The 24,303-nt window shown below is 37.1% G+C and overlaps 1 protein-coding gene across 4 annotated transcripts in view; it reads right to left on the bottom strand.

The window, feature by feature from the left end:
• kcnt2 (potassium channel, sodium activated subfamily T, member 2) overlaps nt 1-24,303 on the bottom strand; it is a 196,843-nt gene that overhangs the window by 88,458 nt on the left and 84,082 nt on the right. For all 4 annotated transcript variants that reach the window (XM_031901050.1, XM_031901051.1, XM_031901048.1 and 1 more), the window contains exons 5-10: nt 24,203-24,262; nt 22,113-22,187; nt 14,456-14,539; nt 12,860-12,954; nt 1,377-1,557; nt 1,000-1,164 (exon numbers count right to left, since the gene is read on the bottom strand). In XM_031901050.1, the coding sequence (XP_031756910.1) occupies nt 1,000-1,164; nt 1,377-1,557; nt 12,860-12,954; nt 14,456-14,539; nt 22,113-22,187; nt 24,203-24,262 (660 nt within the window). The remainder of the gene's footprint in view (nt 1-999; nt 1,165-1,376; nt 1,558-12,859; nt 12,955-14,455; nt 14,540-22,112; nt 22,188-24,202; nt 24,263-24,303) is intronic.

Below are 24,303 nucleotides of genomic sequence, written 5' to 3'. Positions count from 1 at the left end.
TTCCAATCTCTCTTTCTCAAATCTGCATGCTGTACATCTGCACATTTATTTGTTTCTTATATAAACCATTTATAGCAAAGACTAAAAGCTGGACCTACTTAACAAGGCACTTTTGCCATCTCTGTGTGAATATCCAGCACCTATTTTTCCATTTTTAGTTATCCAGTTATTAGCTCTCCACCTACCATTGCTGCCTGTCTTCACTACCGATTAAAATGCAAGTATGTCTTATGATGTTATCCCCATTTTACCCTCTTTTAAATACCGTATTTATACATTGTAAAAAACATTGTACATTTTGTTTGTGAAGGTGCAGCACATTATAATGAAAGATGGTTTACATTCCTTTCTATAATATACTGAAGATGTCAAGGCAACAGAGATGAAAGAGTTTTATATTGCATGCTTTATTTGCTGTACAGTCTGGCACATTCTAAAGAAATCTGTGCAGAGTGCAGCGTTGGCTGGAACAAGGTGGCCCTGTTCTTACTGCTTGCCATTGGAAAGGGGTAAATATAGCAAGTTAGGAGGAGGGAAGGGGATGTCTATATGTCAAGCACACAGGTCTTTGTGGTCTGAAATGTAGTACAGAGAGAGAGGTAACAAATCTACTACCTGCAAAACAAGGTGTACAGGGCAAAAAACTTGGCAGATTGCACCTATTGTTTGGCTCTTTGCATCCTGTACTGCAGGTAGTAAATGACCCATACTGTGTTGGGACCTCACTAGTTCTAGAGCAATAAATATTTTAGGAAACAATGTTTTAAAGGTTCACCAGTGCCATACACATTCTCTATTTAGAAAAAAAGGGAAAGAAACAAAAATGGGAATAGAAAACACATTTCTGTGTCATTCCACATTGTGTAAATGCAAACAGTTTCCAAAAAAAGGCATAATTCTCTGGAATTATTTTTGAAGAACAGATGTTTGTTCAAGGTAAATTATTTACCTGAAATAAACACACTACTTTCATTTGTAGCTCAGTAGTACAGAACCTACCTGTAACCTTGGGTGTGCATAAAACTCATTCAGAAAATCCATCAGCAAGTCTATCTTCAAGGAGCTGACACATAATACCACATGTTTTTCTGTCTGCGCACGGTGCCTGCTATAATTTCCCCCTGACTTTTGTCTCTCCATCCACAAGTAGGCCAGCTGCTCGAACTAAAAAATGTTGGGAGGACAAGAAAAATTGTTATCTATTGTACATGTCACATACTTGCAGAAATATGTTGGCGCTTTATAAATAAATGTTAATAATAATAATAATAATAATTGCCAGGGAAACACTTCATTAATGATTCTGCCACAAGAAAAGATGGTATATAAGGCAGCACAGATGAAACAATCATTTTGCAGGAGGGTGCTTATTATACCTGGATAGGAAGAACCACCAGTGCAACACAGATCATGATCACCACAAGAAGTTTCGAGGGCCAGATCTTTGGGGTAACATCACCAAATCCCACAGTAGAAAAAGTCACAATGCAAAAATAAAGAGAATCAAAAAATGTCAGTTGATTCCCAGCTCGTTCCAGGTGCTGAAACCCACAAATGCTGTGAAGACACAAAATGAAATATTTGGATGGCAAATTTCTCAAACTGCTAGAAAAGGCTAGCAATTAAATGTTATATATATATTATTTTATGGTTGTTTGTTGCAGAACAGTAGAAGTGAAAGCGACACAGAAGAAGGAGATTTCCTAGAAAAGTTTCATCAAACATCAGCAATGTTGGATTCCTGGCATATAAATGTCTCTATACAACTTACTTTAAATTGTTTGTTTACTACCAACTACCAATGTGACACATTACTTTCTGCTCCATGATGAATTAGAGAAAGGTGAAATTCACACAGTTAAGGTGCTCATACACGGGCTGATTCTAGCTGCCGATATGGGTCCCTTAGACTGATTCGGCAGCTAATCGGCCCGTGTAGGGGCACCAACCATGAGCCTGCCCGACCGATATCTAGCCTGAAATCGGCCAGATATCGATCAGGCAAGTTAAAAAATTTAGTCGGATCAGGCTGTTGATACGGTCCCCGAACCGACTTTGCCTATACCAAGCGAGTGGATCTAAGTGGATTGCCACCTTTACACAGCCTGTGATCTGTGTTCATCTCACTGACTGGTGACAAAAGCACTGGCACTCAGAGCTGCAAACGGGACTAGCCCTTTAAAAATCTTTATTGCGGAGGTGCAACGTTTCGGGGCAAAGTGACCCCTTTATCAAGCATCAATGCCCCGAAATGTTGCACCTCCGCAATAAAGATTTTTAAAGGGCTAGTCCCGTTTGCAGCTCTGAGTGCCAGTGCTTTTTGGAGAGTCAAGGGTGTGCGAGGAAGGTCTTTTTTAGGTTATCAGTCATAATAAAGTACCAGCACTCCAAGGCAATTTAAATAAAAAATACGCCTCTTATGGTTATTGTCAATCTAAAATCAAACAATGCTTTATATCAGATGAAGGGGCATGCCCCCAAAATTTTGTTTGATTTTGGATTGACCTAATTAATATAAGGAGCTCATCCTTATTAAATTGCCTTGAAGTGCCGGTATCTTGTTTTGCAAGCACTGTGTAGGGGCAGTGCCATATCTATAGAGCATTGTGCACCAGGCAGTATTATTTTCCAGGGGCCCTGCTGTGCTTGCGAACACTACTTTTTGTTGTTCAAAGGCAGAACACAGTAGTGTTACTAGAGAGGGAGAGAAACAAAACATTTCACTGTTAGGTAATCTTGGCTGGGGCACTACAGGAGCCTTGTGACATGTACACAACGTCCATCATGAAAAATATGTTTAACAGATATTGTATTATTGCCTTGAATAGTGAACAGAGATATTTGTGAAGCTTTGTAAAAATATGGCAGGCATTGAAATACACCAAATATTAGCAGTTTAACACCACAGTATTATGTGTAAATGCCATTGTATTCATAAAGCATTGTAATAATTTCATGCAAATGTGTAGAAATCTGGTAAACAGAAAAAAAAGAGGCCAAATAGAAAGAAACCTTGAACAAACTGCCACTTTTAAAGCAGCATTTTGCACTAATTTTCACACCAGAAAACCTTTACTACAGTTGTCTCATTGACTTCAATGGGTTGCATTAGGTGGCGGTTAGTATAATATGTGGCGGTTGTCTGTAAAAAAAAATTACACCATTGTAAATAGCACTGTTAGCTCTTTGTTAGGATGATTTCCATGATTGTGATATGGCTTTTAATGACTTGTAAGGTCTGGCCCAGATTGGCAATGGGTGGATTCTGGAAAATGCCAGAGGGGCTGCTATAAGATGCCATAGACAGACCCTATTTAGTGGGATGGAGGGGGGCTGTTTGGGCCTCTGTGTACTTGAAATACCAGGGTCTATTTTTAATCCTAGTCCAGACTTGTAAGGGCTATAATGCTGCTTTTTACATAAAATATGTATTCTATACTAATGCATTGTTTGCCTTTATATATAGATGGAGAGATGCATTTTGTTCCTTGAAATATATAAACAAAAAAAGACACCAGCAGGATAAAATCTCATTTAACAATCTTTAAACATTGGACTGTCTGTAGGAATTAAGGACAGTTGATAACAACCAATTTATTGCCTCAAGCAGGCACATTCCTGTCTTTTAGAGAGAATCTAACAAAGAAGCTTGTTCAGTAATCTCAAGCTAATTGTCTCTTGAACGAAGGCCTCTGTGACAAACACCCCTAACATTCAGCAATAAAATATAATTACAGTTCACTAATTTCCAAACAAAGACACGCATTTTCTGTAATTAAGGTGGCATCTGAGGAAGACAATGGAATTCTTTAACAAACTAAGAGCAGAAAATGTAAATGCAAGATGTTTATAAATCTATAGCTTTTAATCACTTGTGTGACAACTCCAAGAACAATGGTGCAGTTTGCTGCTTTAATAAAAGCGCATTTCTATGCATTGGCTTGATTGATAATGCGAGTTGTGCTGCAGTCACCTGACTCATCACTCCCAAGCCCTCACTATTGAGAAACCGATTTTTCCTGCAACCAATAGTCGCAGGGAAGATTGTTATTGTAATGTGTATGGCCACCTTTAGTATTTATTTTAGCCTGCAGTCGGACGCAGGCACCCAAAGAATAGGGGGCTGATTTACTAACCCACGAATCCGACCCGAATTGGAAAAGTTCCGACTTGAAAACGAACATTTTGCGACTTTTTCGTATGTTTTGCGATTTTTTCGGCGACTTTACGAATTTTTCGTTACCAATACGATTTTTGCGTAAAAACGCGCGTTTTTCGTAGCCTTTACGAAAGTTGCGTAAAATCTTGCGATTTTTCTGTAGCGTTAAAACTTACGCGAAAAGTTGCGCCTTTTTCGTAGCGTTAAAACTTAAAAGGTGCGAAGTTTCACGTAAGTTTTAACGCTACGAAAAAAGCGCAACTTTTTGCGCAAGTTTTAACGCTACGAAAAATCGCAAGATTTTACGCAACTTTCGTAATGGCTACGAAAAACTCGCGTTTTTACGCAAAAATCGTATTGGTAACGAAAAATTCGTAAAGACGCCGAAAAAATCGCAAAAATACGAAAAAAACGCAAAATACCGATCTTTACGAAAAAAACGCAATCGGACTCATTTCGACCCGTTCGTGGGTTAGTAAATCAGCCCCTAGATCTACTGTGTCCTTTAATTGCTTAGCATTTTTTAAGGCCCTCTCATTGATTCTGACTTCCAAACTGTTTCCTTATTGTCCTTGCAACCAGATAGGAGTCGAATTTTCAAGTCTAAGGGCTCTGGCACACGGGGAGATTAGTTGCCCGCGGCAAAACTCCCTGTTCGCGGGCGACTAATCTCCCCGAGTTGCCTACCCCTGCCATCCCACCGGCGAACATGTAAGTCGCCGGCGGGATGGCAGACGCGGCGGGGCGATTTCAGGAAATCGCCGAAAAAGACTTGCGAGATTAGTCGCCCGCGAACAGGGAGTTTTGCCGCGGGCGACTAATCTTCCCATGTGCCAGAGCCCTAAGAGTTCCAGAAAATGTAAATATTTTTATTACGCTGTCCCTGCAGTGATAAGCCTAAAGATCCACTAATTTTACCCAATATTGCCAACTATGTGCTAAGCCATATCAGGCTAATCCAATCATGTGGCCCTTGGGCCAACAATCGGATCATAACAGAGACCAATGCAGACTATCAGGAGAGGACCACATCAATGAGACTATATGGACAAAATGATTGAAACCACTCACAAGTTCTATTGCCCTTGGATGTATATTGTCACTTAATAGGCTAGAAATTATCTGGTGAGACTAGAGGGCCAATGAATTCCGTAACAAGAGGAGTGGCAAGGAATGATTCCCATTCCTCTGAAGAATGGCCTGACTTGGTGGACATCTGCTTTTCTTTTAACACAAGCTGCAAGCAAACATTTCCAAACAAAAAATTCACTGTGTGCTGAAATAGGAAACTTGTTTGCTTTTATTTATTTTCATAATACCAAACATTACAGTTTACTTCTGATTCAATGCACTGCTGGGAAAAAAATGGAAACTCAATATTAAGATTTAAGTAAAAATGTTGGGGTAAACACTGAACATTGTCAGGAGAAAACAGTAGCCTGAATGCATGTATGTATAATGCTTATTTTGCATGATATCATTAATTATGCAACTATGTAAACACTTCTTAGCAAATTCCATGGTAAAGATTAGTCTGATTAATAGTGAGTGAAGATTTCTGTAGGACTGTGCTGTTGACATAAGTTGAACTTTGCATTTGATAGTGATGTGCTGAACTAGATAAGCATTCATTTACAGAAACAGACGTCTCTTCCAGTAACCACGAATAGATTTCATAATCTCTCTGCCAAGATTTCAACATAGCGCTTGGAATTACACAGGAGTTTGGCTCACATTTTGATTTATTTAGGTTACTCTTAAAGGGGCAATATACCCTAAGCAGGTGGAAGTTTGTTCACTTTATAAATACAAGTAATAGTTAAAGTAAAGTAATCTAGCAGCAACCACTGTAATTACTAATCTAGTTACAATGCAGTAAAAATTATGGTTAAATAAGCCTCTCTACTACTATACAATTCAGCTTTAAATGTTATGAGTGTTCATTGATATGTGCTTATGCTATATTTCTGGAGGAGATGAGAAGGTGCTGCAGAAGTAACATCTTATGTGACATTAAGGGGCTGATTCATCAAACTACGAGTTTGAATCCCGAAATGGGCAAAATTCGGATTAGATATGATAATTTCTGATGATCGGAAATGTCCCGAAAAAAAATCGTATTAGTCACGATAATATCGTATTGGCGATCTGAAAGTCAAAAAATTTCGTATCTGAGCCATCGTAAACAGCGGGAAAACCTTTCTGCCTTTGATCTTCTGTGCTTGTTTTTGGAAGCCTCCCATAGGACTCAATGGTACTCTGTAGCTCCAACCTGGCCAAAGGAAAAGTCACGATACCGAAGCTTGAATGAATCCAAAAAAGACACGCATATTAATACGCACAGTACGAAAACTATTTATCAATGAACTATTGGTTACGGATAGAAACATTTTTTATTTTTTCTAACTTTTAGAGCTGTGTGTCTTTTCCGAATCTTTTTCATGAATTTGCTGATCTTTATCGTACTTTGCGACAATATGTGCGACAAATAGGATTCATTCAAGCTTCGGTATCATGACTTTCCTTGGGCCAGGTTGGAGCTGCAGAGTGCCATTGAGTCCTATGGGAGATTTTCCTTGGGCCAGGTTGGAGCTGCAGAGTGCCATTGAGCCCTATGTGAGACTTTCCTTGGGCCAGGTTGGAGCTGTAGAGTGCCATTGAGCCCTATGGGAGGCTTTCCTTGGGCCAGGTTGGAGCTGCAGAGTGCCATTGAGCCCTATGGGAGACTTTCCTTGGGCCAGGTTGGAGCTGCAGAGTGCCATTGAGCCCTATGGGAGACTTTCCTTGGGCCAGGTTGGAGCTGCAGAGTGCCATTGAGCCCTATGGGAGACTTTCCTTGGGCCAGGTTGGAGCTGCAGAGTGCCATTGAGCCCTATGGGAGACATTCCTTGGGCCGGGTTGGAGCTGCAGAGTGCCATTGAGCCCTATGGGAGACTTTCCTTGAGCCAGGTTAGAGCTGCAGAGTGCCATTGAGCCCTATGGGAGACTTTCCTTGGGCCAGGTTGGAGCTGCAGAGTGCCATTGAGCCCTATGGGAGACTTTCCTTGGGCCAGGTTGGAGCTGCAGAGTGCCATTGAGCCCTATGGGAGGGTTCCCTTGGGCCAGGTTGGAGCTGCAGAGTGCCATTGAGCCCTATGGGAGGGTTCCCTTGGGCCAGGTTGGAGCTGCAGAGTGCCATTGAGCCCTATGGGAGACTTTCCTTGGGCCGGGTTGGAGCTGCAGAGTGCCATTGAGCCCTATGGGAGACTTTCCTTGGGCCAGGTTGGAGCTGCAGAGTGCCATTGAGTCCTATGGGAGGTTTCCAAAATCATGCACTGAAGGTTAAAAGTCAGAAAGGTTTTCACGCCGTTTATGATCGTTCTGATACAAAGATTTTTTACGTTTCAGATCGTACCATGATATTTTCTTACAAGAACAACGTGACTATTTGTAAAATTAACACACATCGGAAATTTTTGTATTTAATGCGAATGTTCGCAAATCGTACTAATAATTCGGACTATAATGAATCGGCCCCTAGATGTGCCAGTCATAATGTTAAGGAATGTATTGTATCCAATGTATTGCCACAAAAAACACACATATTGTGCCAAAGCATAATGGGGCAGATTTACCCATCACTACAATTACCATTTCTATAAAAGCAGACAAACCCTGTTAAAAGTATCACCTTTCCCCAGCCCTCACATAAAATAGCAAATAGCTAAGCAGGTAAGAATCATTACTGAACATGAAATGTTTCAAAGGAAGTTTTTGAAAAGCAGCAACAACACATTTACAGCTGTATATTAGTAAATTGTTTATTTAGAAAGTGACTGAATTGTTTTTCTCTTCTCTATTAAGTACTCGACAGTCTCTTCTTCCCTCAGATCTTCTTAATTGCTTCCTTGCTGCTCACAGCTTTGCTTAAATGATCACTTAGTAAAACAGATAACACACTGTTAAATCTTACATTACATGATGCATTTTGTAGCTTCTCCACAATAATTATATTGAATGTCAAGTACCAATAATCAACTCAATTTTAGCAAAAAGTTCTTATTTCATTGTTAATGCGGAGTACTTTCACTACTATGTGACTTAATCCTCCTACAGAACTGAACAATATTATGCTCTGTTGACTAAAGTACCGTCTCAAGCTGTCAATATGAAAAAATATGATAAAATATATCTAATGACATAACTGTATATTTTTTCCCAAAGGCCCCTATATCAATAACCATTTTTTTCTATTATACAAGCAGAAATCATATCAGTATATTTTTCTTAGTGTGGTTCATAGCCATCAAGTGCAATGTGTTCATTTATTAAATTGTTCATTTTAATTTAATTGCATAATAAATTTACAGATAATTCTGTATAGGTTTTGCAGAATATGACATGTAAGTAAAGCCTAATCTTTTTATCTATTAGCATCATTGGTGTTTCCCCTCAGAAATATAGCTGGAGGTGGGATTGCTGATCTGGGACTCTTGCTTTGTTATACATATATTTATAAAATATTTGTTGGTACTTATTTAACATGAAATTCCGTAATATTTAATACTTTGATGTAGTGAGAAGGGGGTTTCCACTGTTCAGGAAACTAGTCAAATGTGCCGTATTTTTCATCTCTTGCTTATTGCAAGCCCCTCAGATATTCAACCTGTTCCTGTTCCCACAAACCCCAAAAGAAAGGCACCTCATGATTGAAGTAAAAATGCCCAAGATCTAAAAAAAATTCAAAGACACTGGAATTTACACATGATATCAACAATGCCCAACATCACACTCTACAAATATTGCTTACCCACAATTCCTAAAAGGCTGCCATGGGATGTCATAGGAATTTCAGCCCAACAGCTTGAAACTGCATATCCATAACACAGAAGCACTTACTGCTATTGCCTTTATTCATCCCTATATACCCCAAACAAAATCAAGTAATTTTTATTTACCAAATATTTGTTTATGTTATGAAAATATTCACAAAAGAAAGCACTTATTTGTTTTTGCCTCTGCCGATTCTTGCAACTCCCTGTAAGTTGCTTGCTTCTTCCCCTTTAGCCATTCTGTTGACTTTAGAGCTGTGTTTCTATAGCAGAACAGATATACACATGACCTGCCATATTTTGTATCTCTAATTGAAGGCCCTGCCCACCATTAAGGGATACCCAACCTATGGCCCTCTGTATGTTGCTAATAAACAGCTGTCACAGCCAAGGGCTCTGAAGAAGTACTGGGGTATTATGCATAACAGATCTTACCAGACTAATTTAATTGCCTTTTTATTAGGATTCATGACCTGGAGGTGGGCATTAAAATTTTGCAGATGATACTAAAATGTTCCATGCAGGATGCTGCCACTTTGCAGAGTGATTTTACAACCTTAAAAAACTGGGCAGCATAATGGAAAATTAGGTTCAATGCTTCAAATTTTGCACTTTGCTAAAAGCGAGTCATACACTAAATGGGGGGTATCCTTAATTGAGAAGGATTTTTGTAGATAACTAGTTGTCTAATTCCAGGCAGTGTCATTCTGTGGCTACTAAAGCAAATAAAGTGGTGTCTTTTGCCCCTTTATAGGTCCCTGGTAAGGCCTCACCTTGAGTATGCAGTGCAGTTTTAGGCTCCAGTCCTTAAGAAGGATATTAATGAGCTGGAGAGCAGAGACGTGTAACTAAACTGGTTAAGGGGATGGAAGATTTAAACTATGAGGTGAGACTGTCGAGGTTGGGGTTGTTTTCTCTGGAAAAAAGGTGCTTGCGAGGGGACATGATTACTCTGTACAAGTACATTAGAGGGGATTATAGGCAGATGGGGGATGTTCTTTTTTCCCATAAAAACTATCAGCACACCAGTGGCCACCTCTTTAGATTAGAGGAAAGCAACTTTCATTTGAAGCAGCGTAGGGGATTTTTCATGGTTGTGGAATGCCCTTCCGAGTGATGTTGTACTGGCAGATACTGTTAATGCCTTTAAGAATTCCTTGGATGAGTTCTTGAACAAGAATAATATCCAAGGCTATTGTGATACTAAAATCTACAATAAGTATGATATATATATAATTTATGTATGTGAGTGTATAAATAGGTCGGTATGGGTCTATGTATGTGTGCTGGGGTTAGCTTGGAAGGGTACTTGGAAGGGTTGAACTTGATGGACTTTTTGTTATGGTCTTTTTTCAACCCACCTTAATTATGTTACTATGGAACAATTGTACATTTTTTCCAAAGCTGTTTAAAGTTAGGAATTCAATGCAGTTATTAGTTTAAATCATTTAACAATTAAGACTTCACAGTAGAAAAAAACAAATTAGTTTTGAGGGCATCAATAGACATTTCTGGAAACACTATTGAAGGCTGAATTTGACCCATCCATTATTTCTTTCCCTTTATGTAACCTTTTTATACTCACAAGCGTTTCTTCTACCCTTTCTGTCTTTTTGCCTTCACTCGTGTAGCTATTTTACTTATTTGAATGATGACTGCAGATGTAATATTTCTAGTAATGCCATTCTGTTCATACTATTTATTTAACATTAATATGTTTCAGTAAAACTGGCAAAGTTACCCTAAAATTACAAATGCAAAAACTCAGGCAAAGTAAAAGCACACAGCATTATTAAAAGTATATTTTATGTTAGCTTGTGTTTAATAGTTTATCTAGAAATACATTTTTAACATGTTGGGAAATACAGAATCTCAAGAATGCCACAGAGAGATAAGTAAAATATTTATAAGGATTATTATTTATAAGCCTATCCTACACTCCACATATACACAAAACTATGCAGAAGAATAAACTGTGCACAGAAAGTTGGGTAACTCAGAGTTCAAGTGGAAAAAAATGAAGCAGTTTACAAAGGGTGGGAAATAGTATTTTTCTCATGGATTTACCCAGAGTACCTTTTATCATGATATATTCCATTTTCTGTAAAGGTGGCCATACACGGACCGATTTTTTACTTACAAACGACCGAATCCCGAACGATCCGATGCTATCGTTAAGTTATCGTATAGTTGGTGGTGTACGAACGATCGTCGGCCCACTAAACGAGCCGACATTATCGTCCCCAAAATCGATCGGCCAGGTTTAAAAATTTTTGTCGTTTAACGATAAAATCTGCCAGTTGGTGTGAGTGTCAGACATTTGTCTTTCAACGATTGTTCTCTGCGCATGTCACGATTGCCAGCAACGACATCGATCGTATGTAGATGTACGATCGTAGGTATCTTACGATAATGATGCGACAAAATCTTTCCCGAATTATCGTTGCCCGTGGATGGCATATCGTATGGGAACTCGATCGCCATACGATCGTTTGTCGATATAATCGTTCATCGCACAACGAGCGAAATCGCCTCGTGTATGGCCACCTTTATTAGTCTAAAGGTGACCAAACACATTGGGGCAGATTTATCAAAACACGAGTTCTAATCCCGAATGGGAAAAATTGGGGTTGGAAACGGGTTGGAATACTAATTGTATTTGTCACGATAATATCGTATTGGCGATCAGAAAGGCACAAATTTTTCATACTGAACGATTGTAAACAGCGGAAAAACCCATCCAATTATTTCATGCTAAAAATACGAAAAAGTCGTGAAAGCGCCGGAAAAGTGGCGCAAATGTCAAAAAAGTTGCGCAACGTGCGAAAAAGTTGCGGAAAATATGATTGGACCGATCGAACGAACGCTCTGAGCGTTCGTGGATAAATAAATATGCCCCATTGTGTTTGGTCAAACTGAATTTAAACTGCAGGCATAGACGCCATTGGATCAAGGACTGCATCAACGAGCGAATATGGTCCCCAATCCGATGGGAAAATCAAACCTGCCTGATCAAGAAAGGAACAATTTTAGGTCATATGTCATCGGGTAGGCCCATACACGGGTCTGAAGAAACTGAATCGGCAGCTGAAATTTGCCCATGTATGGCCACCCTAATTGGTTGCAGTTAAAGATTTGAGAAAAGTGGTACAGGTATCGGACCCCTTATCCAGAAACCCGTTATCCAGAAAGCTCCGAATTACGGAAAGCCCGTCTCCCATTGACTCCATTTTAATCAAATAATTCAGAATTTTAAAAAGGATTTCCTTTTTCTCTGTAATAATAAAACAGTACCTTGTAATTGATCCCAATTAAGATATAAATAATCCTTTTTGGATGCAAAACAATCCTGTTGGGTTTAATTAATGTTTTATTGATTTTTTAGTAGACTTAAGGTATGAAGATCCAAATTACAGAAAGATCCCTTATCCGGAATACCCTTGGTCCCGAGCATTCTGGATAATAGGTCCTATACCTGTACTTAGATTTCAGGGTAATACCCAAAACTCTTAAGGCGTAATTTACTATCTGATTTTTTTAAAGCTTTATTGAACAACAAACAAAAAAAAAACAGCTGGTATCAATAAAATAAATTATTTGTTTCCATAAACTACAGGTAAGCAGGTTTCATATAAACATAAAAGGTTGAACTCAATGGACATGTGTCTTTTTTCAATTTAACTTACTATGTTAATATGTCAGACTTAGTCATAGCCCTCTCACCACAAAACCTGAGCGACCTCCACAATGTTGAAAAAGAGGACAGTTGAGAGTTGAGCATTTAATGACTGTTATGATATTAAACCAAAAATTTTAAAATACTATATGTGATTAAAACAAATATTAAATGTTTGTGGCTGCAAATCTTGAAATTAAATGATTGACTTACCAGGTAAAAATAAGGCATAATAATGTTGATATCAGAATAAGAACTTGATTAAACATTGCAGATTGTGTTCGTTGGATTGCTCTATGAAGATCATTCTGAAAAATGTTATACCGCACATTTAGAACCTTTATGCCAGTAACTGACTGTACGCAAATGAAATAATAAATTAGTCAAGGATTTTTATGTACAATGAGGTCAAATAAGACAATTAAAGTGTATTTTGCTATCAAAGATTATGCCAGAACTCTAAATAATTTCTGAACTTTGCCACAGTTTTTTTTTCCAGTGGGACCATCTTCCTAGTATCCATGCCCTGGAAGGCATGCACAGTATACCTGTATTTATTCATCATATTATCCTGGTTTCCATGAGCTTCCTTTAAAATATTGATGGAAAACCCACTCATACACAAACTCTAAATGGAAAAATTTACAAATATTGAAGATGTGATTGTGAAGGCAAGAGACAAAAAATGTTTCTACTAGAAAGGTTTTTGAGATGACATTTCTTATTTCTTATATAATCAGTTCTGTTTCACAAGATGCCATAAAAGTCCACAGGACTGGCAGCTTTGTTCCTTCCCAGAATGATGAAACTCATTCTGACTCTCTTTTCCATAACTATTTATGTTCACACAATACAGGTTTGGGATCCATTATCTGGAAACCATAAAGCTCTGAATTACAGGAAAACCATCACCCATAGACTCTAATTAAATAATTCACATTTTTAAAATTGAGTTCCTTTTTCTCTGTAATACAGGTAAAGGATCTGTTATCTGGAAGCTCCAAATTACAGGATGGATATCTCCTATAGACTCAATTTTAAAGAAATTATTACAATTTTTACAAATGAATTTCTGTTTCTCTGTAATAATAAAACAGTACCTGTACTTGATCCCAACTAATATATAATTAATCCTTATTGGAGGCAAACCAATCCTATTGGGTGTATTTAATACTTAAATATTATTTTAGTAGACAATGTATGGTGATCCAAATTATTAAGATCCTTTATCTGGAATACCTCATGTCCTGAATTTTCAAGATAACAGGTCCCATACCTGTAATAAAACAGTACCTTGTACTTGATCCCAACTAGGATATATTTAATCCTTATTCGTGGCAAAACAATACTATTGGGTTTAAATAATGTTTTAATTATATTTTAGTAGTCTTAAGATCCAATTTATGGAAAAAGCTATTATCTGGAAAATCCAGAGCCTGAAAATACTGAATAACAGGTCCCATACAGGTCCCATACTTGTAGCTGCAACATCACATTTCTTACATGTCATTTACACTCAAGGCACACATCTAAATTACATAACTAGGCAAATTTGCACACGTTAATAATAGCCCATGGCAACCAATCAAACTTAAACTCCCATTGTTCTACTTGCAAATCATGGCATGATTTTCTACCTATATTATACATATTATTATATTATTTATCTGTCTCTTTCTCTCTTTATATTATATATATATATATATATATATATATATATATACAGTGTATATATATATATATATATACTGTATATGTAAAGTATCAATAAAGCTTTTGAGGTTGTCCATTATTACGTCTTATACTTACAATCATATTTTCCAGGGCATGTTTAGCCAGCCAGCAATTTAGGAAAACAGGAACAAACAAATTTCTCAGAGGAGGCCAGAATATCTGAAATAAGAAGTGATTCAAAATAGTAGTATTTAAAGTTGTTCCCATTACTATAATGACTAACCCCAATTAGTATTATCTGCATAAAGAATATAGAACCAACACACATGTTTTCCTATAGAATTAGATCTAGGGGCTGATTTACTAAGACACGATTTCGAATCCGAATTGGAAAAATTCCGATTGGAAACGAACATTTTGTGACTTTTTCGTATTTTTTGCGATTTTTTTCGGCGTCTTTTCGATTTTTGCGTAAAAACGCGAGTTTTCGGCGTCTTTACGATTTTTGCGTAAAAACGCAAGTTTTTCGTAGCCATTACGAAAGTTGCGCAAAGTCGCGATTTTTTCGTAGCGTTAACACTTGCGCGCAAAGTCGCGCCTTTTTCGTAGCGTTAAAACTTAAAAGGCGCGACGTTTCGCGCAAGTTTTAACGCTACGAAAAAATCGCGACTTTGCGCAACTTTCGTAATGGCTACGAAAAACTCGCGTTTTTACGCAAAAATCGTAAAGACGCCGAAAAACTTGCGTTTTTACGCAAAAATCGTAAAGACGCCGAAAAAAATCGCAAAATTACCGATCATTACGAAAAAAACGCAATCGGACGCATTCGGCCCGTTCGTGGGTTAGTAAATGTGCCCCCTAGTAACATTGAACAAAAAGAGAAAAAAACCCATAAACATAGTATAGCTATCTCACATAAAAGAGCTCCCTCAAGTGATGGTGTCTGAAAACCAGACCAGAGAAACCAAAGAATTTAGTTTAACAGATAACATTAGGAATACTTTCACCGTTTCAGGCTGTTACAGTTCATCTAATGACGTAATGGCATTTTCCAATAAGAGCTAATTCTGTACAACCTTTTTCTCATGTTTTGTAGTTATAAGGCTCATTGATTCCTAAGATTTATTGCAGAGCTTCTAGGTGACTTGAAGAAGTGTATAGTCATCCCTGGTTAATATCTTTTAATGGAAACAGAAGATTTTTTTTTATAGATTTTTTTTTTTAGATTTTTATAGATGAAATTACTGTGCACAAAATTGTTACAATGCTTTAGATGCTCCATAAAGACCCGAGGCAACAAAAGCTCTTCTCGATGTTATTTCATCTGAGGTCAAGTAACTAAAAATTGATAAAATGAAAGATTTTGATCTCTGTTCCTGTGTGTGTACATTTCTTAGTGTCTTCGTCTAAATGTGCCAAATTCAGAGCACCCTACTGTTTGCACACACAGGTAATATCATTTATCTCACATTTGATTGAGTTAAAAAAATGTGGGCAGATTACTTACGACCCAGTATATGCCCAACATATTGGGTATTTCAGGATAAACAGTGAACTTTACAGTGGGGAAAAATATTTAATAATTCTTAAATCCTGCTTGAATGTCAAAGCTGGGATTAACAATTCAGCGGGCTGTTAGAGCCCAGAACCGGTGTGACCTCTAACATACCATAGAACAGAATAGCATTAGTCTGCTCATAGGAAAATGTTTTCCTACATTCAAGAATGTAGGAATATATTTTATATAGGAACAGTAATATATATAGGAAAGCAAAGTTTTTCCATAGACCATGGCAAATATTAAAATGCTGGGAAACCTTCAGTATCTCAAATTCAACAATTCAACATATAATTCATTTTTATACCAAATACAATAATATATAATAATAACATTTAGCAATATCCATTCCTTGAGTTCTGTAGCCATATAAAAGGCTGAAAAAAAGGGGGCCATATTAAACAGTACTTTTATACAGCTGATTTCTAAAATGCTTATTATATACAACACGGGGTACATTATTTTTATAATAATCACATTTCGAAGAGTTGCATGATACAAATGATATTAATAAAGACTGAATATAACTAAAAACATAATTTATAAGGATATAGTTTACATGTTATTCACACATGTATTACTTTGAGTTGTTTTTTTGGTGCACAGATAAACATTACACAAGTGCTTCCAGTACTGCAAGTTTTAACATCCTGCAGATTTGATTGGTTCAAGTAGTTTTCACTGTAGAATAAAGTTTCATTATGGAAAAAGGTTTAATGTTTTCCAAGAAAGCAATAGGTTCTACCAGGGTCATAATAATTTAGAGCAATGAGATGAAACTTGGAGAGGATGAGTATCAGAAGAAAGGTAGCATTTACCTTTGAGCAGACAAAAGCATTAGAGGTTGGATGAAAGACTTAGTAGTTAAAGGGGTGGTTAACATTTTATTTAACTTTTACTATGTTATAGAATGAACAATTCTTAGTAATGTTTCAGTTGGTCTTAGTTATTCTTTCTTATAGTTTTAAAGTTTTTGCCTTCTTCTTCAAACTCTTTGCATCTTTCAAATGGGGATCACTGACCCCAGCAGCCAAAAATGATTGCTCTGTGAGGCTACAGTTTTATTGTTATTTTTTATAACTTTTTTTTTCTATTCAGTCCCTCTCCTATTCATGCATCAGTCTCTCATTCAAACCACTCCCTGGTTGCTAACCCTAGCAACCAGATAGGTGTTGTAACTCCAAACTGGAGAGTTTCTGAACAATTTCTGATATAATTAAAAAAAACTAAAAATAATAAAAAATAAAGTCCAGTTGCAAATTGTGTAATAATATCACTCTCTACATCATATTAAATGTTAACTCAAAGGTCAACAACCCCTTTAATCCTTGATATATATTCTTGCTTGATATAAAATGGCAACAATTATACTTAAACAAAGAATAAGGCAGATAGGATCAGGATGCACTAACAGAATCATACAGATTATCAAAGTCAAATAAAACTGGAAGCACACTGGACAGTTTAATTGATATGTCCTGCGCTTAAGGGCAAATGCCCATACCTGATGCACTCTTACCTTCCAGTTTGTGCCTGTATGTTACCCAACCACTCAGATTGTAAGCTCTACGGGGCAGGGACCTCCTTCCTACTGTGTCTCATACCACATGGCACTTATAGATATATATATATATATGTATTTATTGTATTTATTTATTATATCACTCGTCCTCCCTGTGTGTAATTTTGTATTCTGTAAGACTGTACAGCGCTGCGAACCCTTGTGGCGCTTTATAAATAAAGTTATACATACATCCATACATACATCCAAAAGTGCACAGCAAATAGTAGTGATACAACTAATCGATCTTCTAACCAGTTGATCAGATCATTACACAGAAGTTTTCACCTCTTCCATATCCAGGTTTATAAAGGAAGACAGACATGCCAATGGAGGCAACTGGCCAGCCTGATTTCCTCTCTGACTGATTGAGAGTATTTATTGGTGGCCCATCAAATAGACTGATCATCTGACCATTAAAGGAACAGTAACACTAAAAGTGTATAAAAGTAATTACAATTTAATGTACTATTGCCCTGCACTGGTACAACTGGTACTATAGTTTATATAAACAAAGCTGCTGTGTGGCCATGGGGGCAGCCATTCAAAGGATAAGCTCTGTAGGCTATAATGGGGTTTTATCTGTTATCGGCTATGTACCTATGTACCTATGCCTTTTCTCCTTTTTTCCAGCTTGAATGGCTGCCCCCATGACTACACAGTAGCTTTGTTTATATAAACTATAGTAGTGTTTCTGAGGCAAACACACCAGTTGTACCAGTGAAGGGCAGCAGTACATTATATTTTAATTATTTTTAAAAACGTTCATTTTTTGATGTTACTGTTCCTTTAATGTTTGGCCTTAAATGACAAAGCTACATAATAAGACATATTAAGAATCTTCTAACTGCATTTTATGCACACATACCAAATTATCTGCAAATTTATAGATTGTTAGTAAAGTTAAAACAAACTTAAAAAAGAAGGGATAATTCTGTTAGCAACATAAGAAATATTTTGATGCCTGAAGGTTACATAAACTATATAATGAAATCACAGAGTTTAAAAAATAGTCTTGTGCTAAGCTGTACCTAGAGGCAGTGAAATAAATATTGGCATCACACAGTGTTTTACTGTTTTTTTGTTTAATCGTTATATCTTTTCTACTGTTAAAAGGCGAAAAAACATTTTCTGATTACAAACATAATCTGTTATAAGAAAGAGAAAACCTTGAGCTCTCCAAATGTTATTCATAAGCTCATGCTATAGAAATGGAAGATGCCATTGCTTTATAGATAAAGAAAAAAAAAGCTTCACGTTCAGACAAAACATATTTGGGGTTATTTCTAAATGCAATAAAACCTTCCTGAATTGTCACAACTAGAGATGTAGCGAACCTCACAAAAAAAGTTCGCGAACCCGTTCGCGAACTTCCGCCAAAAAGTGCGAACTTTTGCGAACTTTGCGAACCCCATAGACTTCAATGGGAAGGCGAACTTTAAAACCTAGAAAAGCCATTTCTGGCCAGAAAACTGATTTTAAAGTTGTTTAAAGGGTGCCACGACCTGGACAGTGGCATGCAGGAGGGTTATCAAGGGCAAAAATTTCTCTGAAAAATACATTGTTGACACAGCGTTGCGTTTTGTGCTGTAAAGGGCTGAAATCACACTACATTTCTAAACTTGTGTAATAAACTGCTTTAAAACGTCCGGCGTCTACATGCCAATCAAGTCGTGTAAAGGTTACAGCCGGTTCACACGCAAAGACAAAACGCCGCAGTAGTGGATACGGAATATATTATTGCTGGTGGAAAAACATCGCTCAGGTGATTTTAAAGAACAGTAACTTAAATTTAAAAAAAAATTAATAATAAAAAAAAAGTGATCTCTGGTTGGTGCTGGGGGTGAACTACTAGGAGCAGCACACCAGTCCCCCACAGCTAGACTAATAGCACTCGGCTCTATAAATTACAGTAGCAAAGTAAAAAAACACAAATAAAAAAAACAGACAGCACACCTGTCTCCAACACACACAGATGGAGCTGCAGTACACAATGAAAAGAAGACTAGAGTAACAGTAATCAGAAAATAAAAGCTGCTGGGCTTCGGTTTATATATGGAAGGGAGTGGTCCGGGGGTGGTCCAGGAGGGAGAGCTGCCTGATTGGATGCCATGTATCTGCTGGCTCTGGGGTGAGAGGTCAAAATTTGGCTCCAGCTAAGGCGAACCCAAAATTGCGAACTTCGCTAAAAGTTCGCGAACTTGCGAACTTGCGAACACCCGATTTTCGTGCGAATTAGTTCTCCGGCGAACAGTTCGCTACATCTCTAGTCACAACCAATAGCAGCCATGGCTTTGGTCTGGAAAAATATGCAAAGGAGGAATAAGTAGTAAAAGAGCCACATACAGAAAATATCAAACTGACTTGCCATTTTGGTATCAAAAGAGTTTTTTGCTCCAGATTCAGGAAATTAGTGATTAAGGATAACTTTGCTCTAACCTTTTATATACAGTAGTATAATGTACTGAGGACTATTGTTATGAAGGGACACTACATCAAAACAGTAATTTGTGTGTTGGTTATGCATGTTAAATATTGGTTTGCACTGATACTAAAGTGATCAAACATGAAAAGAGTAAAGGATTCTGTGGGTTTTCTTTGTATCATCTTGGTCAATGTTTTTTAGGAACCTTATACTGAGAAGACTGGTATTCAAAATATATTGTTTGGCAAATCTGAGGGGGCTCTAGCATCTTAATTATAGCATGACCAGCAAAAGTCACTTTTTACCTTGAGTCTATAGAATTGTTGCCCTGATAAGGAGAATTATGGTGGCTCGTGTTCAACGAAAAAAAAAAAAGTTATAGCAGGGATCCCCAACCTTTTTTACCCATGAGCCACATTGAAATGTAAAAAGACTTGGGGAGCAACACAAGCATGAAACATCTTCCTGGGGGTGCCAAATAATTACTGTTATTGGCTATTTGGTAGCCCCATGTGGCAGCCTACAGGAGGCTCTGTTTGGCAGTGCAACTGGTTTTTATGCAACCAAAAGTTGCTTTCAAGCCAAGAATTAAAAATAAGCACCTGCTTTGGGGGCACTCAGAGCAACATCCAAGATGTTGGAGAGCGACATGTTGATCACAAGCCACTGGATGGGGATCACTGAATTATAGGCACAAAATGATGCATAATATTTTAATGAGTATTTACAACATTTTAACTTATAATGTGAAGAGAATATCATCATTTTAGTAGAATCACTTGCACCTAAGCCTAATAATAAGCATAAAATATGTAAACTATGTGCAAAATCTGATTATTCCCCACCGATGCAGCAAGCTGTTGCTCACACAAAATGCTTGTCCTGTAGAGAAGTCATTAGGGCCCATTTACCAATACTAAGGCCATCAAAGCTGGTGCCAAATAAGATTGTGCATCTAGGGGCATTCCAAGAGACACCCACATGCCAAACAGCTACCACTCCCACTGTATATAACACTGTCAAATACAGCCATACAGCTTACAGTTTGTGGTGCATCTCTTTTCATTCCATTCTAGAATTGTGCTTTAGCGTGCTAGAAGCAAAGAGTAAAAAAGATGGCGCTTTGTGCCAGATGAGTCCTGTTGTGCTGTCAGCACCCAATCCATGAATTTAATATATTGTTTAAATGCTGGAAGACCCTTAAATGCACACGCAAGTGTAAGCCACACTTTCAGCCTTCTCTTCCTGTTAGAGGTAGTCAAGTAACAGAGAGTTTCCAACTAATGCTGAATGCAGAGGCAAATATGATCTACTGTTCATTTAGGACTCAATCAGATACTTACAATTCAAGAGTCTCTTACATCCCATTAGCAACTTGCCAGTTACACGCAGCTAATGGATTATATGGAGCATATGAGAATACCTCTTAACAAAATCACTTTGAGCTTATTTTGAATGGGATAGCTATGACATTTCTGGTGCCATCTGCAACTATTACCCACTGACACTGTACAAATGGAAAAGTAATGAGATTTCAAAATAGAAGGCTATAAAAAGAAGAAGGGTGTATGATATCATTTTATAAAACATGAAAAGGAGACCAAAGAAATACCTTGAACGTACCTAATAAAATATATCTTTGTAGGCAACTCAAAAGGCCAAAGTAATTGCATTGCATTGTACAATAGTTCTTTTGTGTCTTCATTCTATATTATTCTATTCAGCCCCTTGCTTCAACCAAGTAATTCTATAAAATGACTTTAGAAGTGTAAAAGAGGTATCTGTAATATATCATATACCACCAGAATTAAATTTATGGGGATACTGTCACCTTTTTTAATGTGATTGTGACTTTTTTGTATAATTCTATTTAATTTTTTTGAGCTTTTATAGTCCTGTCCTGTTAGTTTGGTTACATTAAAGGTGCAGTGGTTTTGCTTGCTCTGCCTCAACTAAACATTATTATACTTTCTGCCATTGGGGTATGAGCTATTACTCTCCATAAAATAATTATAAGGTTGTACAGAATGACACAAATATAGGATCTCTTTAACAAGGTAAAGAAAGATTCATCTGACTTTTTACGGCTGACTCTCTGTCCTCAGCAAGGAACACAAATAATCATGCTGTCTAGATTTGTTCTTTTGAAAAACAGATACGAACATATCACACTAACATATAAATACAGAACCAAAATAAGGCACAAGCAGCAGTGTTACAGCATTTTCATAACATCAACCATACTTACAGTAATAATAAATGGCACAGTGTTGATCATTTCCAAAATAAAGGGTATTCGGAGAACCTGTTCCCAAATATTTCCCTTTGGAGACAAAACATTTAGAAAGTCAAAACCTGGACACATTTTTGGAACCTTCTTTTGCACAGAGATTCTTCATTATCTGAAGAGGAGTATTATTTAGGCATGAACAAAAAGTGGAGTCACTAATTTGCCCCATTATTTCACAAATAAGCAGCACCATCTTTTTCTCAAACTCTCAATTTTTTGAGGGGGTGCATCCTTCTTGTATCAGATACCCACTTATTCCATTTATTGTACATGTGAATATGTTGGTGTTTTTTAAATACATGTTTAAGGGGAACTCCACCCAAACACAACTTAAGCTTTTTAAAAAATAAAAATAATTTCAAGCAAACTTTGCAGTATACATCAATTAAAAATATGCAGCCTTTTCATAATTTTTAAAGGCAAACTATACCCTCCATAACGAATACTTAACCAACAGATAGTTTATATTATGTTAAGTGAATTTCGCCAAACTTTGGACAAACCCCCCTCTAAAACCTCCCACCAATCCTATACTCCCACGTAGTAGTTCCCATTGGTCCTCACTGCTCCCAGCACCTCCCCACAGTTTGAGGCACCCTTTGTTAACCACTTGTGGTGTCCAAAAATAGCAGATACTACTAAAGTATATTAGTACCCCTTGTCCTCTGCCAGGATTTCAAATGATGCAGAAAATTGTATTTGGGCAGGCAAAACACCGCTTCTCTAATCAAACAAGGTTTACACTCCGATCTCAGGGTGGGCTTGCAATCCTAAATCTATCTTGTTATTACACAGCAGCTCAAATGACACGTGCTATGGACTGGACTGAACACGTTCCCACAACTAAGTGGGCATATCTGTAACTCTTTTAGAGCCGTGTACCACTCCTTGCACATTAGTACTTCACTCTGTTGAGGCCTTCTCACCATATTTTAACATTGTGGCAAAAAACAATGGCAAACCATAAACTATTACCCCAAACATCACCATTGTTGCCAATTTGGGGAATTGGGTTGGACTGTACTAACATCTCTCCAGACTTAGCAAACTATTTCATCCACGCACCAGATAGTTAGAAAACGTACCAGGAGTACAACTCAGACCCCAAAACATTGGACTTATTGAGATTTAGTTATCTACAAATAAGACATTTCACTTTCTCCATTTTCCCACAAGGTCAGCTTTCAGAAAAAGACCTAGTTTCACCACTCTGCAGAACGGCAACACAAAAAAAGAGGCCTTACCTCCAAATAGTACTCTTTACTGAATTAAATACATTTAATATACATTCCCATTTTTATATGAGAAACTGGAAAAAAGACCTTCAGTGCACAACTGAACTACTAGATGGCAAAGAATGTGGGAAAATGCTGCTAAAAGTCCCATTAAGAGAAACAAGATATGTGTCTCAAGAAGTGATATTCAACACAAACAACAATATGCACTAACCTAATCATCTCCTCTCAGCTCAGTAGGGAATTTCCCCCACTACTTCATCAAATATAATCTTTACTCCACCGACACAGTTGTGCAATGCCATGTTTGGTTTAATTTTCTTTCTAACTCTTTTTTATCAGTGTTCACCATCTAGAACTGCAGTGATTTCATTTACAATAATGAACCTACTCTGACACTGCTTCTATATGATACAGATTTTGGATATCTAATTTTTGAAAACTGCTCAATAAAAATATAATTAAAAAAAAAAAATCTAGACCCAAATGAAACTGAAACTATGCTATATTTGCTACCCTTGAGTTACATATTATTAGGCTCTCTGGCAGTAATGGTAAGTAAAGATGTAACTAATGGTTCTAATTTGCCATAGATCACAAAAACATTAAACAAAAAAACAAGCATTGTTGCAAAAGGTTTCTATTATTTTGACTCAGTTTTCCACTTTTTAAATGTAAATTTCAGGATCAGGATGGATTTTCATTGTATTTTTTTTTTGCATTGATTTGATTTGTAAAACCTCAAAAGAATTGATAAAATATAGTAAAAGAAAATAAGATGAAAACAACCAAAACAAATAAAACAATGCTCACCTTGTAACTGAGATAACTAAGCAAGATTGTTTCAAAAAGGCTTATCAATGCCACTGTCACCTAAAATGAAAAAAAAAAAAACAGATGAAAATAATGAATTA

This window comes from Xenopus tropicalis, chromosome 4 (genome assembly GCF_000004195.4).
Source record: "Xenopus tropicalis strain Nigerian chromosome 4, UCB_Xtro_10.0, whole genome shotgun sequence".
NCBI lineage: Eukaryota > Metazoa > Chordata > Amphibia > Anura > Pipidae > Xenopus > Xenopus tropicalis.
This window is presented reverse-complemented; position numbering and strand designations above follow the sequence as displayed.